The sequence below is a fragment of the Brachyistius frenatus genome, unplaced genomic scaffold (assembly GCF_029030835.1).
Source record: "Brachyistius frenatus isolate BFR_SWC_R1_liver_20210118 unplaced genomic scaffold, ASM2903083v1 Contig_80, whole genome shotgun sequence".
Classification (NCBI taxonomy): domain Eukaryota; kingdom Metazoa; phylum Chordata; class Actinopteri; family Embiotocidae; genus Brachyistius; species Brachyistius frenatus.
Window position 1 is genome coordinate 1,858,357 of NW_027210679.1, and position 15,595 is coordinate 1,873,951.

General features: G+C 48.6%; 1 protein-coding gene across 1 annotated transcript; it reads right to left on the reverse strand.

The window, feature by feature from the left end:
- Positions 1 to 12,002: 12,002 nt before the first annotated feature.
- On the reverse strand, positions 12,003 to 15,584 carry foxj1a (forkhead box J1a). Its single transcript, XM_069708993.1, has 3 exons — positions 15,542 to 15,584; positions 14,347 to 14,959; positions 12,003 to 13,237 (listed from the first exon to the last, which is right to left on the reverse strand). Exons 2-3 carry the CDS (start codon positions 14,926 to 14,928, stop codon positions 12,377 to 12,379), a joined length of 1,443 nt encoding a protein of 480 aa, XP_069565094.1. The 5' UTR covers positions 14,929 to 14,959; positions 15,542 to 15,584; the 3' UTR covers positions 12,003 to 12,376.
- Between the last annotated feature and the right edge of the window lie 11 nt (positions 15,585 to 15,595).

The following is a 15,595-nucleotide window of genomic DNA, read 5'->3' on the forward strand; positions in this document are numbered from 1 at the left end:
AAATATGAGGAGGCAGACACACCAGCTCGGATTTATTTTTCTTGGATGAATTTAGAAGTTCAGTAATAACCACAATATTAAAAATGCTTTGGTTGACTCCATATTTATCATATTTGTACCTATCGGACACCCTCAACCTTAAACACACAACATCACTTCACTGCAGCTCTTCTTCATCCCCCATATCGATTTATTTTCCGAGATTCATTTTCCGGCTCGTTGCTTCGTCGACTGTTGACGTTTTCCAGAGTTAGACCCAAAATCGTGATTCTGTAGCGGAAATCACCGCGTGGGCTCAGGAACACTGAGGTGTAATTGGGCGCGTTAAAAACTTTCTGTTCCCCAAAATCAGATGATTCTCTGCTCCAGTTTCAGGTCCGCCTTGAAGGTTGTTGCTTCCTCCTGCTCCGTGTGCATCGCTGTGCTGCGTTCAGGAACACTCTGTGAACTCTATTAAACAGCAGTTTCGTGTTCGTGTCCTACCGATGAATCGAAGTCCAACCTTTTCTCTCTTCCATCCCTGTTTTTGGTCTCCGCTTCCTGAAGGGAAACATATGAACTTTTTTTATTTTTTTATTTTTTTACATCCGACCTCATTACTGCAGGATACTGTAAAACCTCGGTTGTTCACACAAGCAGGAAGTGCTGCGCCGAACTCCATCCCAACCCCGCCACCCCTCCTCCAGCCTCGAGTCGGAGCAGCCGCCCCCCCCTCCTCATTCCTGAAAGTCAACAATAAACCACGTTTCCAGTAAGCCAGATACCTCCCCACGTCCTGCTGGTCCCCATGGCGACCACTACGACAGTCTGCAGGCCTGTGTCCTCCGGCCAAACCTGGGCCACCCATGAGGAGCCGGGCAGCCTCTATTTCACCCGTTATGGATCAAAAATGTTCCCTCGGAGAAAAAGACTTTGGCAGCCGCTCCGGGGAATATTTGATCGGCGACGAGGACTCGAACCGAGGGAAAGAAAACAAGCTTTTGGAGGCGGTGGGCGTACGATGTTTTACAGCCTCGGCGTGCCCCCTTCTTTGTGGGCCGTGACGTCAGCGCTCCCCTCTGAGTGACACAGTAGCTTTGTTTCGGAGTCGCCACATCTCATTCACGGCCGCTTAACTCCAGAGTCTGGGGTCTGTGTGGGAGCCCCGATTCCTTAATCCGCTGGCGTGTAAGGCGCTGAATAACCGGCCGTTTGTGTGCTCGCTCGACCCTTTTGTGGGGGGTGGGGGGTGGCATGAGGGGAGGGGGGAGGGGGGGTTCTGCTTTATGGGAAATGTTGACTTGCAAAACACGCCCCGAAGACAACCGGGGCACCGATACACCGACTGCCAGGAAAAGGTCACGCTGAGAGGTCGGCGGTGGCGCTAGCGCGAGGACGACGAAGAGACGCAAGTTCGGCACCAAAAGCAGGATGGAAAATTACAAAAATAATAGCGTGAAAAGTTTTAAATCATCTTCATGTATATTTTAATAGTTACACCAAACCAGACGTCTAACTGCTATTTGCGCATCACGTGTTGCATTCATGGGATATTTGCGGTGGTTTTTCACGTCAGCAACTTTGACCGTCGTCACGCCAACGTCGCAGAAAAATACTCCAAACTTGGGACTAAACCGTCCCTGAAGATTATTACTGTCACGTAACAGAAAAAAATGGTTCTTAAAAAGTAAACACGTCCTCCTCAGTTCTGAGATCAGTTTGATGTGACTTCATCGATCGCTGAGGATTTTTTTTTTTTTTTTACAACATGCAAATTTTATCATCATTTTTAAGAAAAGCAGCCACAAAAAAACAAAAAAAAAAAAAAAATCTAAACGTTTTGATCGCACTTATAAATAAAAAACCCTCTAGGAGTGTTTGAAGAAGTCACTTTACACTTTGTAAAATCTCCTCATCCAATCAGGAGCTTTTGTAAACTCTGGGAAGTGTCGGATTAGCCGCGGCCGCCGTTGAGGACAAACGACAGCAGCTTTGCCAGATTAGTGACGGAGAGTCGGCGGCAGCGAGAAGGTCGGCTGATGGTGCAGAAGACGTCAGGTGTTGTTCGTCTTTGTGTCTCTGTTTGTTGATGGATTTCCTCCCCGAAACCCTCGAGATGTGTTCGCTGACGATCGGGCCGCTGGGACGTCGTCGTTATTATTAAATAAATATTTAATATCTATCTTTACGGACAAAAACGTAGCTTCAGCAAAATTGGCTTCGAGTCACTGAACGTTTTCGTGTTGAAGTCGGTCAATCAGCAGAAAAGTGGGCTTTTATTGTGAAAGGGGAGGTGGTGGTGGGGAGGGGGGTGAAAAAGAGACAGCCGCTGCATTTTTACTTCTTCTAATTCTACAAAACACATATACTGAAAATACAGAACAATATCTACATATGAATATTATGGGCTGTGCAGAACGTCCACTCGTTTCTTCTTTCCGCCTCAAGCAGCTGGATTCTTCTGGAAAACTGTGGATGCATCGCCTCACGGGGAGGAAGGAGGGGGAGGGTGGGGGGGTTGTTTACAAGAAGTAAATGGAGGAGGCGAGGGAGGGAGGAGAGGGAGGGAGGGGGGTTGTCTTATCCTCTTTCTCCTTTCCCTTTTTTCACCCCCCCCTCTTCCCCCTTCCCCCCCACGCCGCTATCCTGGGTCTGTTTGCATTCCTCTCAGTTAATAAGTGTTTGTCTGATCCCCGGTGGGGGGGCGTAAAGATCACCCCACACAAACACAGCCCCCACCCCTCCGCCCCCACCCCCCCGGCTCACCCGGCTGTAAAGACGACAGGGGTGATGCTGCGAGAGAGGGGGGAGGAGGGGGGGGGTCTAACAACCGTCCAGCTGCAGCCGGAGACGCACCGAGGCCAGAACCGAAGGGACGACATCAGATCCACCGTTTCCTCGTACGATTGCTAAAGTTTGGTCACGTCAAAGAAGCTGAGCCCCCCCCCCCCCCCCCCGGAGTCAATCATTCCCTCGACCGCGGAGGTTATTAGATCACATATTAAACCCAAACTGGAGCCGCGGCACCGCCGAAGAGATCGGGGAAAGAAGAAAACCGAAGCTGGAAACGTTTTCTCTTCACGTCGGACACGAAGTCGCAATAATCACAGTAACTATTGGGGAAAAAAAACCCAAAAAAACGTGGCTCGGGACATTTGCGTTGGAAGACGTGCGCCACCGCAAGCGGTCGAGCCTTACGGACACCGTTACACGGTGACGTAACGCAGGAAGTACAAAGACGCGGAGGGGAAAATATGAGGTCGTTAGGAAGATTATCATATTATTATTATAGTTATCTAATAATTATTAGATTAATAATTGACTAAAATTACAATATATTATCGTAACGTCCGACCAAACATGAACCTCCATGAACGGAAAAGGTCACGAGACAAAGCACAAGAGAGGGATGTTAAAGAGCGCTGCCAGAAACATCCCGACTGTGAGCGGTTTGGGAAACGTCCCGGAGGACCGTCTCCTACCGTCTCCAACCGTCTCCAACCGTCTCCCACCTCCTCCAACCGTCTCCCACGTCCACTCTCATCAAGTCACTGCAACAGAGGAACAACAGGCCGCACTGAGCGGCGAGGGGGTCCGAGTCTTGGACCGGGTCCGGCCTGGTGTGTGTTTGGGTTGGGGAGGTGAGGGGAGGGGTGGGGGGCTTTTGTCGCCACGGCAGCTCCACCAATTAAAGGGCAGAGTCTCAGATATGTAAAGCAGCAGCGTTTCAAAGCTAGGAAACAAACAAAGAAATAAAAGAAATCGAATTAAAGTTTGGAAAAAGGAGCGAGTAAAGAGCGGGAATAAGAGAAAGCATCCTCTGTGGCAGAAATGTTTACGCGGCGCGCCAAAAAAAACAACAACAAACAAACAAAACAAAACAAAACAAAAAAACCTGGGTGTGTTGGAATTCGATGACTGTTGAGAAATGGAACAAGAAAGGAATCGTGGAAAAGACGGAGGGAGACTCGTAACGCCCTCGTTTTCCCCCCCGTGTGGTATTTTCTCTTCTTATTGAGGCGGTCCAACTCCACCCCCCCCCCCCCCTCCCACCCCACCCCACCCACTCCTCCAAGCATTGAGAGGCAGGCCTGGACTTGCCCGTTCAAGGTCAAACTGCGGCGGCCAAGAACGCGCTAGCAGCCCTCCCCACCCCACCCCTGTTTATGTTTGTTTGTCAGTTAGTCCGTCCGTCTGCCCCCCCCCCCCTCCTCTCCCTCCCCGCCTCAGCAGCTCCACCGGACGCTTCGCCGGGTGTCAGGTGACTCTTGGCCGCGGCCGAGGCGAGGTGTTGCCGCCGCACACCTCCAGTGTCGGTGTCGCGCCGTATGTAGGCCAGCGGTGTTCGTTACCAGAAAAGAAAAAGAAAAAGTCTCCGTCTCATTTATTGCGGTTCAAACGTTGCTGCAGAAACCTGCGAACAGTTCAATTTGTATTTTTTTTCCGCCTCACCGTCGACGGGAAACGTTAATCTGTTTGGTAACCGACTCTGGTGTTTAGAGATCATTGTTCTGTCGCCGCAGTGAGTCACCCGGCCTTTACGTTACCCCGGACAGCGAAACACCGCCGAGCCCTCGAAGACGACAACAAAGACAAACACGCGAGAGACGAAAACACCGGCTCGGTGACTCGCGGTTTGATCAGATTTTGTTTTTCATACGGTGTATATATACAACCTATGTAAAAACACGACTGCTGAATTTCGCGCGCATTTTCACCACCATCGCGCGGGTGATGATAAATTTAAACGGTATTCTGGTACAAATATCACCACCGACGGGACGTTTGGGGGGTGTAAATTGTAATCAGACAAAACTAACGATTTAATTAATTAATTGTTAATTATGAACTTAACCTGGAAGTGCCTTTACAATGATTCGCGTAGAAAGAAAATAGGAGAAGCTGCAGGTTTTCTGCCCCGATAAACTCTTGAAACAAGTCTCTCATTCATGAAACACCTTCAATGCAAAATTATTTGCTTTGACCGAAACCTTTCCCCTTAACTTTAACCCTCGTAATAAACCGTTAAAAGGTGAATCGGCTTTGCGGAGTTGATCCCGTGTCAACATTTCTGTCCGGTGTTTTTGCTTCGAAGCTCCTTCGTCTTGTCCGTCAGGTGTTTTTTTAGTTTTTTTTTTTAGAGTTTATTTTTACTGGTCGTTCCACAAAACGACGTTGTCATGTTGGTCCTCCGCCGGCTCATTCTTCTCCTGAAACACCTACAAAGGAGCGTCCCCCCGGCCCGGCGCGATGAATAAAGAGGCCCTCCCACTGTTTCCCCCCCGGCCATTGTCTCCGCGTTGTTACTCAGAGTGTGTGTTGCTCGCTAAGCCCGTGATGGATGTCGGATTACCGCTCTGCCTGTGTCCTCCTCACAAAGAAGGCATCGGCCAGCGCTGCAACACAGGACACACACACACACACACACACACACACACACACACACACACACACACACACACACACACACACACACACACACACACACGGAGGCAAACACACACACTCCCCAAACATAGCGACACATTCGTCCTGAAGATCCCGCATACAATGACAGACGAACCTTTTGTCCCGACCGCTGACACCTCCAACACGTCAGGTCCAGCTGGTACTCGCAGAACATTTAACATTTTGACATTTCGATTTATATTCAACATTTCGAGACTTTTTTTTTTTTTTTTTTTAAAGCCTTCATGCACGTTGTTTGTTTGCCGCTTCATCTCGTTGGGGCTCCCAGACTTTTTGGGATCCCGACGTCGTATCGTGCGCCTTCGCTGCGTTACACGTCGGGACAGATTTCTAGCAAATATATTTGTGGTCCTTCCTTGGAAAACCTTCTGGAGCTCCACCGGGAAGGACTACCGTTGGGATCTTTGGAAATGTGGTTGTACAAAACTTCTTTTAAGGCCATCGAATGCACCGAATAAATATGAGTGCGGTGGCCAGTTTGTTGTCCATATTACTTCCAGTAGCATTAAAACTCTTTGCAAATGTTGGAACTGGTCACTAAACGTGTCTCTCTACAGTCTTCCACCCACAAATCTCAACAATATGTCATTTAGTTTTTAACGCATTTTGATTGACGCTTTTACGCTTTCACTCCTCTGGAGATACGAACGAAGCTGCGTGTTTGAAACCGTGTTTGATTCATCGTTGAGGTCGTCCGGTTCTTCTGTTATTTAAATAAAGGAGGCAGAAACGTGGTTCTTCGTTTGAGTTGCGTCAGATGTTTTTGTGGAGCTGCGGGCGACAGTTTTCAGGACCGGTTTCAGATCTCGCTCTGACTTAGTGAGATTCTGTCTGCCGGCCCACGGAGCTCCGCGTCGATCGGGTTTTCGGGCCTCAAAGTTCGCAGCTTCTCACTGGAAGAAATCAGAGATGTTTTATTAGGCCGGCGTTGTTTCCTTTAAAAAAAAATTTTAAAAAAGGACTGAATGCAGGATTTTATTTGACTGTGTGTCTTCTTCCACCGCTGAAGGATCTTACAGTTTGTTGGCGTCTGTTTCGCCGGCGCCTCACTCAGCGAAAGGTAAGTGAACTTTCACCAAAAAAAAAAAAACGCCACGGCAATAAATCTGGGGCTCCCCCCCTCCACCCCACCCCATAAGACCAGTAACAGACCCTCACCATTCCCCACCTTCCCTCCAACCCAACACCGCCCCCCTTCCAGCCCTACATGACAATGGTACCAGCAGTTTCCCAGGAGACGAGGCCTTTCATTAGCTGTGTGATAAAAAAGATGTATTCCCCCCGTCGCTTCTCCCGTCCGCTGTTTTCACATCTTGCAGATAAGCTTCAGCTCTCAGTGGCCGCCGCACATCCGTCAGCGGCGCTCGTTTCGTAACGCGCCGGGCAGGAGGAGGAATACCAGCCGAGTCGTGTTGGCAACAGAGAGAGAGAGACACGTCCTGACCGCACAGCCGCTCACGATATTTTCATCGGTTTCTCTCTGGATCTCAGAAATGAGTGTCTGGACTTTTAACACGATGTCAGATGAGTTGTCTACAGGACGGCCCGACAGGAAGAGTGTAAATAAAGATTATGTGACCCGAAGCTTCTGTTAAATATCATTCGGATCTTATTTTTTACGTTTTGCACACTTTATTTGAGCGATGATTTCCACGAAACGTATTTTATTTCCTTTACGGGACAATAGGGAAGATGGCTGTGGAGGGATTATTTTCCCTTAGTTAGTTTGGGCCCAAATGGTTACAAGAGCTAATGCTAATGCTAATAAATGTTCTGTGTTGACAGGAGATTAATTTGTTTTCTTATTAAAGTCACGGCTTGACTGTGAATAAAGATGGCCGACCTCTCATCGCTTCCTCCCACCGAACGCTAAAATCTGTCAGAAACATTGGCTACCATCTTGTTCTGGTGACGACATTTGTTTTGGTGAGGCCCCGCCCAAAAGTAAGGCCACACCCCCTTGAACTTCACATATCTCAGTTGCCGGCATCCTGGCTGTGTTGGACCGTCATAACAAACTAATACATTTCTGGATGATCGGTAACTGCTTGCTACATATCAACTGCGTTTTCTACGTGGTTGTGAGGGCGGGGCAGGAGGCGGGGCCTATATACCATGTCTCCGCCCACTGCTCATTACTGCACACACTCTGGTTTTCACCAGCTGTGTCCGTTTATACTTTGGCTTCACTTCTGGCGAGCTATCACGTTGTCCATCTTTAACAGTCTTTGGTCTTTGCTTTCGACAAACATTAGTTTTTATTAAACGTCAATTAATTTCTTCATTTGCTCGGTTTATTGACGAATCCTTTATTCTAGACAAATACCAGCTTATTGAACTATGCCATAAACTTAAAGTGTGATGTCTTCAAATGTCTAACAAATAGTCCAACACCTACCTTCTGCCATGTCTTACTAAAATATAAAACAAACAAGAAAATAATAGGAAACTCTCACATTTAAGAGGCTATTTTCAATCGAGGAAATCATTATTTGACTAACTGTTTCAGTTTTAAATAGTATTTCGCATGAATCCATATTTATTTATCTTTATGTTGTTTGGACTGTCGGGCCACTCTTTGCTGTTTTAGAAAAAGTAAAAATCTCTAAATCGATATGTATAAAAACTGGAGTCAAGGCACAAAATGTAAAAACGGTAGTTCAGAAGCTCCCTGTAAACAGCTGCATCATCATCACCATCACCATCATCATCATCATCGCAGCCACATCGGGTGTTGACGTTTAGCGCTTTCAGTTTGCAGCGTTTCTGGGTTGGAACAAGCGGTGAGGGTTAGCGTTTCACCGGGAGGCTCCTCTTACCTGCGGCCGTCAGCGGCGCCCCGGGAATAATACCTGCATCGGGTTACCGCGGGCCTCTCATCTAATCGGCCTGCCGCATTATAATTATGAGCCCTGCAATCCAGCTGGAAGGGGCTACGTCCAGCAGGTAATAGCCATCCGGGGGGGGGGGGGGGGGGGAGGTGGTGTGTGGGGGGGGGGGGAGGGGAACGTCAGCTCTCCTTTCCAGGAAAAAAGCCCTGCGGCCCGGGCATGAAGCTGCAGGCTCCTGCCCTTCCAGAGGAGTGTTGGGTGTCCGTCAAACGGAGGTGTAGCGTTACAGCTCTCTATCGGTGCCCTTCATCTCTCAGCCGTCATTACCTCACCGCAGACCAAAGACAGACACGCTCGCTCCGCACGCAAAGAGCCCGTCTGTCCGCGATCTCAGGGAGGAGGGAGGAGGTGTGAGAGAGGGAGGGGGGGGAGGGGGGCTTCTTAAATTCTACGTATTTGCATTTGATTACTGCGGCTATTCACCCGACGCTCTGAACGCGAGCCACCTTACTAATCTGCTGCAGGGTCAGAGGGAGACGGTGTGGTCTACAGCGGGGCAGACAGCCGGTGATATATGGGGCCGTGGGACACTTGTCCCCGTCGGACCCCACACCGACCCAATGAAGGACCACAGACACAAGGAACAAGAGTCTGACTGAGCACAGACAAAAGCCCTGAAAGAGAAACCCGGCCACCCCCTGCTACTATTACCCACCTCGCTGCCTGATCACAGCCGGGGCCCACAAGAGATGAGCAGGAAAAGACCAACGTAAATCTCACGGCCAAGCACACTAAAGCAGAGGGGGGGTGATGGGAGACGGAGACAGCCAGCAGAGGAAAACAAGACGGAGCCGTGAAACAGCTCTGTGAGGCCGAACATGCAGACCTGCTCGTTCAGCAGGGATGTTCACCATGTTTATCATCTCAGTTTAGCGTGTTGGCATGTCGTTACCGATGGGAACGTCATCAGGCCTGCAGGTATCTGGTCGTAAGCCAAAGTTAAACGGTTTAGATGGCGCTGAAACTTATTTCAGTTCATCCTGGGGGGAACATGAATGCTTGAAACGAATGTCAGAGAAATACAGGCAAAGCTGTTGAGGAAAAAGTCAGTAGGATTAAGCCTCTAGCAACCGGAAATGTCTTGTTTGACCTCAGAGGAAGATCACCACATTCTTTGGAGTTTATCCTCTGGGCACCATGAATATCTGAACTGAATGTTATGGCAATCCCAGAAATAGCGGTCAAGATATTTTACTCTGAACCACAAAGGTCAACCTCCTGGTCAGGCTAAAGAAAATTAGCAAAGGATCATCAAAGTTAGTATGATTTAATCTTCTGGGAACCATGAATGTCTGTATGAAATTTCATGGCAATCCATCTAATAGTTGCTGAGATATTTCAGTTTTTAAAAAAAATCCCTCTGCGGAACAAGAACGTTTTAAAGTACATCCTCTGGGGACCATGAATATCTCAACCAAATTGAATGACAATCCATCCAAATGTTGTTGAGGTATTTCAAGAAATGAATAATAATCATTATAAATAAAAGAGGAAAAAGTTCAGAGGATCTCCAAAGTCTGACGAGTTCACCCTCAGGGGACAATGAATGCCTCCACAGAATTGTAGTCAAATCCATTCAATCCATTTGGATATATTTTACTGAATGATTGACGAGTTTAACCCACTTGAAAAGGGACAGGAAAAGTCAAAGGAGTCATCGGGGTTCATCCTCAGGGGACCATGAATATCTGAACCTAATTTCATGCCAATCCATTCAATAGTTTTTTACGTATTTCAGTTTGAACCAAAGTCGCGGACTCACAAAATAAATAAGGAAAACATATCAGTTAGACAAAGAAGATGCAGTAAAATGTTTGTTTTTTTATTGACAAAGAAAAGTGGAAAATGAAATAAAAACAGGAAAAAGTAAAAGAATGCATACATCAGCGTTTTACTTCCAGAACCAGAGGTAAGACCATTGTGGTTTTCAGGTGTTATGTGATTGAGAAGAGCTAAAAAAAACAAAAACCCACAACCGTCTGGTTTTATTTTTACTAAAAAGTCCTTCGTCCCGTTGAAGTGTGTTCACGCTTCAAAATACACAAAATGGTGAAAGCGGCGTCCTCTGACGTAAACTGCATGAACGGACTCCGACACAACAACAAGCGCCACTGTACATTGATTGCACTTTCACACGTTACGAAGGAAAATTAATTGGGAGTGATTTGGTTCCGTTAGTCCGTTTCCAGCGAGATCTTTTCTTCAGCCTCTAACTTACACCGCTAGATAAAAAAAAAAAAAAAAAAAAAAAAGACATTTCCTCGTAAGTAATAAAAAAAACACACTGCCACCCTGTCGAGTCCCAAGTGTTGTTCTTGGCACATAGAAGGTCAGCTATTCATTTACAAGCACCAAGGCCTTTCCAGAGGGAGCGTTCCTCAGCTTCTTTGATGGTTCTCGGTTGGAGAATTTGTTTCCGCCTCGAGTTGTTTTTTCGTGTCCGTTTTAATTTTTTTTTTTTTCATCCATCAGCTGGAAAGTCCCAGGAAGAAAACGAAGTGGTTACTAAAGTACTTCTACAAGCAATAACTCAGTCCATTTCATGTCTTTTCCCAACTTATCCGGCATCATTAGCTGAACTGATCTTAGTTATTATTGAAAAAAAAAAAAAAATGCATACAGAGAACAGTTAGTACCAAAAAAAAAAAAAAACACGCAAAACAACAACAACAACAACAACAACTAATACAGTAAATCACTCCTACACAAAACATCATTTGGCAAAAATATCTCATCGTTCATCGCTCCCGTCAGCACAACTTTCACCCGCACGATCCTGAAAACCAGAAAGATCTTGTTTGTTCTCTGAAAGTTTCGTTCAGGACCCTCGACAAAACCAACACCATGTAAACAGAGAGCGTGTTGTGTCGTTCCCGAAGGGCCTGGACACACCGGGACGTACGGACCAGTTTATCTGAAGGCAACCGGGACTTGGCAGAAGTTCTTGAAGTTCATCTTCGTCAAGAACCCCGAACGAGTCCGGCTGATCGAGAATCTCCAGGAAAAGGCGCTCGCAAGTCATAAATAATTCATCTTTACGGTCAAATCGATTTGATTTTTTTTTTTTTTTTGACGTTTGAGGAAACGCAGAAGACGGAGGAGAGTCGGAAATACGAAGGAACGCCGACGTCGCTTTTCAGCTTGTTTCTGTCACCGTCAAGTTTTCCAGAAGGAGACCGGTTGGTAGAGTTTTCTCTTCGTGGGTAAACAGCGTGAACGTCCTCAATAATGTTTTATTATTGAATGAAATGACGTCGCGAATGACGAGGAAGACGTTGGGACAGTTAGAAGACAGACGCGGTCCAAAATACTCTGCGGTGAACTTCTGAGCAAAGAGCGGCTCGCTAACTTGCGACATGCAAACTGGATACCAGATTCCAATATGGCCGCCTATTAACTCGAAGGAAAATTGCTTGAGTTCGAACTTTTAGGTTTATTTACTTGTTATGCGACCGACTGCACGTTTGCGCGTCGACTGTTACTTTGAAACGTCACGTTTTAGAAATGTAAAAATTCACAATAGAAAGAGAAATATTTGACTTTGTTTGCGGTTCCTTTTGTCCGGTGGTGGTTGTAGTACCGCAAGTGGCCACTGGGGGAGAATTGGCAGCGGCGCTGAGCGGTGCCGGTACGACCGTGCCGCTAACCGACAGTTAGCGAACAGATTTTTCACTTACTAGCCCTGCGTGCTACGAAGACGCGCAGCTGTGAACCTCACCGTGCTGCTTCCTGGCGTGTCCAGGCCTTCACTCTGAAGACGCGGTTTCTTTGTTTTGTCTCGAACCGTTTCACGAGTCGACCCGAGGTGGTCAGAGAACCGTTTTCTCCACGTCGTGGCGTCTTTGTTCAGGACGCATCGAGGGCATATTTCCAGCATGAATCGGCATCAAAACGTCATTTTAAAAATACTTTAAACGTGTCGAAAAGGACGATAAAGGACGCAGGAGTGTACAAAAAAAAAAAAAAAAAAGGGTCTGTTATATCCCAGGAGTGTGTCGACGAAGGGTTCGTAGGAAGACCCGGAAAGTAATTATTCCTCAAAGAAGGGGGTCGACCCGGACGCCGGGGTCCTCGAGGTCAAAGAGCTGGTCCAGGTTGACGGTGGAGCTGCAGAGGAAGTCGCTGCGGCCTCGCGGCTCCTCCTCCTCCTCCTCCGGCCACGGGCTCTCCAGGAAGGCCGCGGCGAGGAACGTCTCCTCGTCGAAGTCGGACACGCCGGCGCCCCGTCGGGTCTCCGCCAACACGTGGTCCTCCGACGTCCCCGCCGGGGATTCGGCGGGGGAGACGTGGGTCCCCCGCGCCGCCGGGTCCTCCGTCTTCACGACGGGACTCAGCGGCTCTCCGTCCTCCAGGCTGAGCTCCCCGCTGAGGGCCGCGTCCAGCAGGGCGTCCCAGTCGAAGTCGCCCTTCAGAGGCCCGACCTCCTTCTGGTCGTCCACGGAGAGCAGAGGGGAGCTGCAGCGCCGGGCCGCTTTGGCGCCGCCGTTTCTGGAGCCCGCCGACTGCTTCCTCTTGAGCCCGCCTCGTCCCCTGACCACGGGCCAGGACCCCAGCATGGTCCCCTCGGCCAGATGGGGGTCCCAGTTCTGGTCGGCGCCGGTCGCCTCTTCAAACTCCCGCAGGAGCCGCTGGGACTCGGGGTTGACGCACAGGCCGACGTGACCGCCCGCGGAGAAGGCGGGGCCTCTGGATGCGGGCTGCAGGTTGAGACGGAGCCGGTTCTGCAGCGCCGGGTTAATCTGGACCGGCGGCATTCGCCTCTTCTTGTAGGCGCCGCTCAGCAGGCGCTCGGCGTACTGCGGGTCGATCTTCCAGAAGCCGCCCTTCCCCGGCTCGTCCTTCTGACGCGGCACCTTGATGAAGCACTTGTTGAGCGACAGGTTGTGTCGGATCGAGTTCTGAAAGGAGACGTTTCTATTTTTTATAAAACAGTTTACGCACGCGCGCCATTAAACTAATTCACCTTCTCCCTGAGGTTTAGATCTTCGTTGATAGCAGCTTCACGTCGGTACGTAGCTACAGCGGGTTAACGTAACAAACAAGGGGAACCAGCTAGCCTAGCTTTATCCGACGGTAGCATCGTCAACGTTAAAGACATGTCAGGCTAGCTGTTTCCCCCTGTTTCTAGTCTTTATGCTAAGCTAAGCTAACCACTTTCCAGTTGTTTCATACAGACAGGCTAGCTGTTTTCCCCCATTTCTAGTCCTTATGCTAAGCTATACTAGCCGGCTTTTGGTTGTCGTTTTCAAACAGACAGGTTTCCCCCTGTTTCTATTCTTTATGCTAAGCTAAGCTAAGCTAACCAGCTTCTGGTTTACGTTTCATACAGACAGGCTAGCTGTTCCCCCCCCCCCTTTCTAGTCTTTATGCTAAGCTGTGCTAGCCAGATTTTGGTTGTCGTTTTCATACAGACATGCTAAGCTAAGCTAACCAGCTGCTATGTAGCTTCACATTTAAAGTATAACAATGATGTCATTGTTCTCGGCAGCTTTAACTAGACGCCTGTTTGTGAGTCCATGTCTTTAACGGTTGAACATCAGCTTGTTGAGACAGGAAGAGCACCCCCCCCCCCCGCCACCCCCTGATGGAGCAGTGACCTGGTGACCTTTGTTAAATATTATCTGCCCCATGTAAGCCCTTACAATAACAAAATGCTCTGCGATGTCTGAAACAGGGAGTACAGCGTACGGCCTCATCAATCATTCATCCGGCCAAATTAAACCTTTCTGGAAAATTCCTGAATCACGTCACGGCTCCATCAAACAAAAACGGAGTTTGAAACAGAAAAGAAGGTTTTAATTCATGTTTACTTTTGAAGTGTTAAAAGTGTTTGAGGGCCTCAAGAGTTATTAATTACCCACAATGCCCGGGTCACCAGAGCCCAGACCTCTCAGTTCATTGTTCCTCAGACAAAAACTCATACAGCTGTGAACTCATTTTCACACAGTGGAAACAGACACGGCACATCCGTCCAACTGTGTGCGTGAGTGTGCGTGTGGTCCCTCACCTGCCAGGTGGGGTCCGCGTGCCGGTAGTAGCAGAAGTTGTCTGTGATCCACTTGTAGATGCAGGACAGGGTGATCTTGCTCTTCTTGCTGGCCTGCATGGCCATGCAGATGAGGGTGGCGTACGAGTACGGCGGCTTGATGCGCGCGTTCGTCTTGTAGTCCACGTCGTCCGGGCAGTGGCCGTGAGCCACGATGCCCGGCAGGGACTGCATCCGGCTGTAGGCCGCTGCCGTCGGCTTTCCCGGGGTCAGCGGGGTCCCGATAGAGGCGGGGTCTCCGGCCAGCGGGGAGGCCGGGGCGTCGGTTCCCAGCTGCTGGTGCGCGAACAGGTGCGCGTGGTGGTGGTGGTGGTGGTGGTGGTGGTGCGCGCGCTGCGGCACGTTGGCACCGAGGATGGAGAACTCCTGCAGCCACTGCAGGCTGGTCAGGCTGTCGTCCAGGCAGACGGAGCTGCAGCTGCTGATGGAGCTGCTGTCCGTGACTGCGTCCCGCTCTTCCGCCTGCGCCGCGGCGGTCACCACCTCCTCCTCCAGCCCCACCGAGCCCTCGGGCCACGGGTCCGCGCAGCTCAGAGACAGCATGGCTCTCTGCCGTCTGTCAACCCTCCTCCTCCTGCCAGCCGGAATTTACAGCAGAGCAACAAGGAGGTGTTACTCAAAAACAGAGGACAGACTTCAGGGTTTGAATCAGTCTGTCCGATGCATGAATGTGGGAGTTTAAAAGGTTTCAAATATTCTGATAATCCGACATCTCTTCACGTGCAGCAGCTTCTTTTCTCTGAAAACTGTGTTGCGCACTTGACGCAGAGAGGAGCGCACATCCTGTCTGACTGCTGCCTTTAAACTAACTCTGCTGTTAAAATGGGTCCAAAAAAAAACTTCAAAAAAAAAAAATACTCCATCAAACTAACTTAATTTAATTTAGATGCTGCGGAGTTACACCTTTGAGGAATTTTACGCATTCTGGACGTTTTACGCGTAAAAATCTAAAAATGTTTTGATGAGCAGGCACAAAAAAAAATACTTTTTAGGTAATTAAAACTACATTATTTAAACATTTAATATTAGATGTAGTGATTTTTTTTTTTAAACATTTATATTATTATTTTGTTTTTTTTAAGTTGCTCAGGCCTTCAGCAGCGACCAGCAGTTCCTGATTAACTGCGCTGTGATGAAATTAAAGCTCCCACCTCACCTTCTCTCGGTTGATGTGTTGAGTTTAAACCTTTTTAAATCCTGAACGAGCCTC